We start from the raw sequence: 3,037 nt of genomic DNA on the forward strand, positions 1-3,037 counted from the left end.
GGCCCCAGGCCTGGTATTGATGGGCTGGGAGGCCTGGTATTGATGGGCTGGGTCTCTCCCTTCTCGCCTGTAGAGGATGTAGTTCTCCACTCAGAGAGCAGCTCCCTCTCAGAGTCTGGGGCCAGCCACGATAATGGTGAGGACTCCCTCACCCCAACCCACCACCCTTTGATGTTCAGCCCCTCCCCTTCCTCTCCAGCTTCTCCTTAGCCACGCCCCGTCCTCCAGTGGGACTCCCCTCTTCACTTTCAGCCTGCTCAGCCCTGCCCAGCCCTCTTCCCCTCCTGCCTCCCTAGCGCCTGCCCTTTGCTTTACACACAACCTACCTGGCCCCTCTCATTGAATTCTCCCCCACTGACTGTCTGTCTTCTACCCAGAGGATCCTCGTAGCTGCTTCCCTCTGGCTGAGCGCCCCTCGCCGCCCAAGTCCTGGGACCAGCTGCGGGCAGTATCTGGGGGCAGCCCTGAGCGGCGAACCCCATGGAAACCACCCCCGTCAGATCTTTATGGTGACCTGAAGAGCCGACGGAACTCCGTGGCCAGCCCCACCAGGTGAGGTTGAGTCCCTTCCCTCCTTTCCCTGTGAGCCGGGAGTAGGGTCCTGAGCCTGGGCTGGCAGGAGGGCCTGCTGGCGGGAACAGTCTCTAACGTGGACCCCTACCCGGGCTTGCCCGTCTCTGTCTAGCCCTACACGCTCGCTGCCCAGGAGTGCCTCCAGTTTTGAGGGGCGAAGTGTGCCTGCCACCCCCGTCCTCACGCGGGGCGCTGGCCCCCAGCTCTGCAAGTAAGGGGGCTTGGGAGGTGGGTTTGAGGACCAGAGGAAGGAACCATTAGCTCTAAGTGGGAGAGCATTCCCAAAGGGTGTGGTACTTGAGAGGCTGGGCTTTGAAAGGTGAATAGGAATTGCTTGGTAGAGAAGAAGGGGGTGAGGATTTGAGGGCAGAAATCCCAGCGATTGAGTATGGGCTTTTCTATGTATTTTGGACAAGTCATTTCCTGCCTGGCCAGTGTTGTTCAGTGGATTGAGCGTTGTCCTATGCACCAGGAGGTCACTGGTTCGATTCCCAGTCAGGACACATACCCAGGTTTCAGTCTCGATCCCCAGTAGGGGGCGTTCTGGAGGCAGTGGATCAATGTTTCTATCTCTCTCCCTCTCCCTTCCTCTCTCTAAAATCAATAAAAAAAAACCACACGTATCATTTCCCATCTCTGAATCTTGGTCTCCTCATTTGTAAAATGGGAATAATAATATCTGCCTTTGATGTGGACATACTAAGTTCTGGTTAACTTGTACTGAGTACTGAGTGTCTGCTAGGGGTCAGTGCATTGCCTGGTATCAACTCACTTCATCACCACAAGATCTCTATGAGGAGGTGCTTTTGTTATTCCCATTTTATAGATGAGGAAACTGAGGCACAGAGAGGCTAGGCAACTTGTTAGCAAACCAAAGGCCTGGTATTTCAACCCAAAATTTGACTCTAGAGTCCGTGCTTTTAACCACTGTCCTCTACTGCTTCTTTTTTTAATTTTTTTTAAATTAAAAAAAATATATATATTTTATTGATCTTCTATAGCGAGGAAGGGAGAGGGATAGAGAGTCAGACACATCAATGAGAGAGGAACATCGATCAGCCGCCTCCCGCACATCCGCAACCAAGGTACATGCCCTTGACCGGAATCGAACCTGGGACCCTTGAGTCCGCAGGCTGACGCTCTATCCACTGAGCCAAACCGGTTAGGGCTCTACCGCTTCTTAAGTACCCAGTGCCTGCTTTTCTCGGGCTGTGAACAAAGCAAAGTCCGGGTCCTCATGCTACTTGCATGTGGTGATGGTGGCTAGTGGGCTGATAGTTTTGGGTGGTTCATACACATGGGGGTGGGGAGGACAGAGAATTTAGGAAGGGCCTTGAAGTTGAGGCCTAAGGATTAGTACCTCCTTGTGGAGGAAGTGGGGGGCCATGAGACTCGCCTTAGCAAGAGGTGCTGGTCAGATGTGCTCGGTAGAGCCCTCGTCTGGGCGTTCCCCTGCCAGCATTTCCTCTCTAGCCTTGCAAACACCGGCATCTCCCTTGGAGCAAACAGCCCTGGGCCCCCGTACATTTTTAATTCCTCTTCCTTCAGTCTGGGACAGAACCTCTTCTGCCCTTTACATGCCTCTACCTAACACCTTTATACACGCAATTTCTAGTCCAGGGGGATGGAGGACTGATGGCTCAGAGAGAAGCATGATACGGACCTAGGGTGCTCAGCCCATCTGCCTATTTCTGACTTTCCTCCCATTCCCCCCACCTTTTCTCCCCCAGACCTGAAGGCCTCCATTCACGCCAGTGGTCTGGCAGCCAGGACTCCCAGATGGGCTTCCCCCGGGTGGACCCGGCCTCGGACCACCGCGCCTCGCTCTTTGCAGCTCGCACCCGCCGCAGCAACAGCTCTGAGGCCCTGCTAGTGGACCGGGCGGCTGGGGGTGGAGCTGGCTCCCCACCTGTGCCTCTGGCTCCCCCTGCCCCTGGTCCCCCAGTCTGCAAGAGCAGCGAGGTGCTGTATGAGCGCCCCCAACCAGTCCCTGCCTTCTCCTCCCGCACAGCTGGCCCCCTAGATCCTCCCCGGGCTGCCCGGCCGAGCTCAGCTGCCCCTGCCTCCCGTGGGGCCCCCCGGCTCCCACCTATGTGCGGGGACTTCCTCTTGGACTATTCCTTGGACCGGGGCCTGCCCCGAGGTATTGGTGGGCCAGGCTGGGGGGAGCTGCTGCCTGCAGCTGAGGTCCCAGGACCCTTCTCCCGCAGGGATGGGCTCCTCGCCATGTTCCCAGGCCCACCACCCATGTATGCAGCTGACGGCAGCAGCCCCCTCCTCCGCAGCAAGGACCCCCACACCCGGGCCACCCGCACCAAGCCCTGTGGCCTGCCCCTGGATGCCACAGAGGGTCCAGAGGTGCATCCAAACCCCCTGCTGTGGATGCCCCCACCCACCCGTATCCCTCCAGCTGGTGAGCGCAGTGGCCACAAGAACCTTGCCCTGGAGGGGCTACGGGACTGGT

General features: G+C 57.5%; 1 protein-coding gene across 1 annotated transcript in view; it reads left to right on the forward strand.

Annotated features, from left to right (window-relative positions):
- CCDC120 (coiled-coil domain containing 120) overlaps nt 1-3,037 on the forward strand; it is a 10,645-nt gene that overhangs the window by 5,904 nt on the left and 1,704 nt on the right. Inside the window, exons 4-7 of the mRNA XM_023760950.1 lie at nt 7-136; nt 378-552; nt 686-784; nt 2,304-3,035. Coding sequence (XP_023616718.1) covers nt 7-136; nt 378-552; nt 686-784; nt 2,304-3,035 — 1,136 coding nt within the window. The remainder of the gene's footprint in view (nt 1-6; nt 137-377; nt 553-685; nt 785-2,303; nt 3,036-3,037) is intronic.

The sequence above is a fragment of the Myotis lucifugus genome, unplaced genomic scaffold (genome assembly GCF_000147115.1).
Source record: "Myotis lucifugus unplaced genomic scaffold, Myoluc2.0 scaffold_196, whole genome shotgun sequence".
Taxonomy (NCBI): Eukaryota; Metazoa; Chordata; class Mammalia; order Chiroptera; family Vespertilionidae; genus Myotis; species Myotis lucifugus.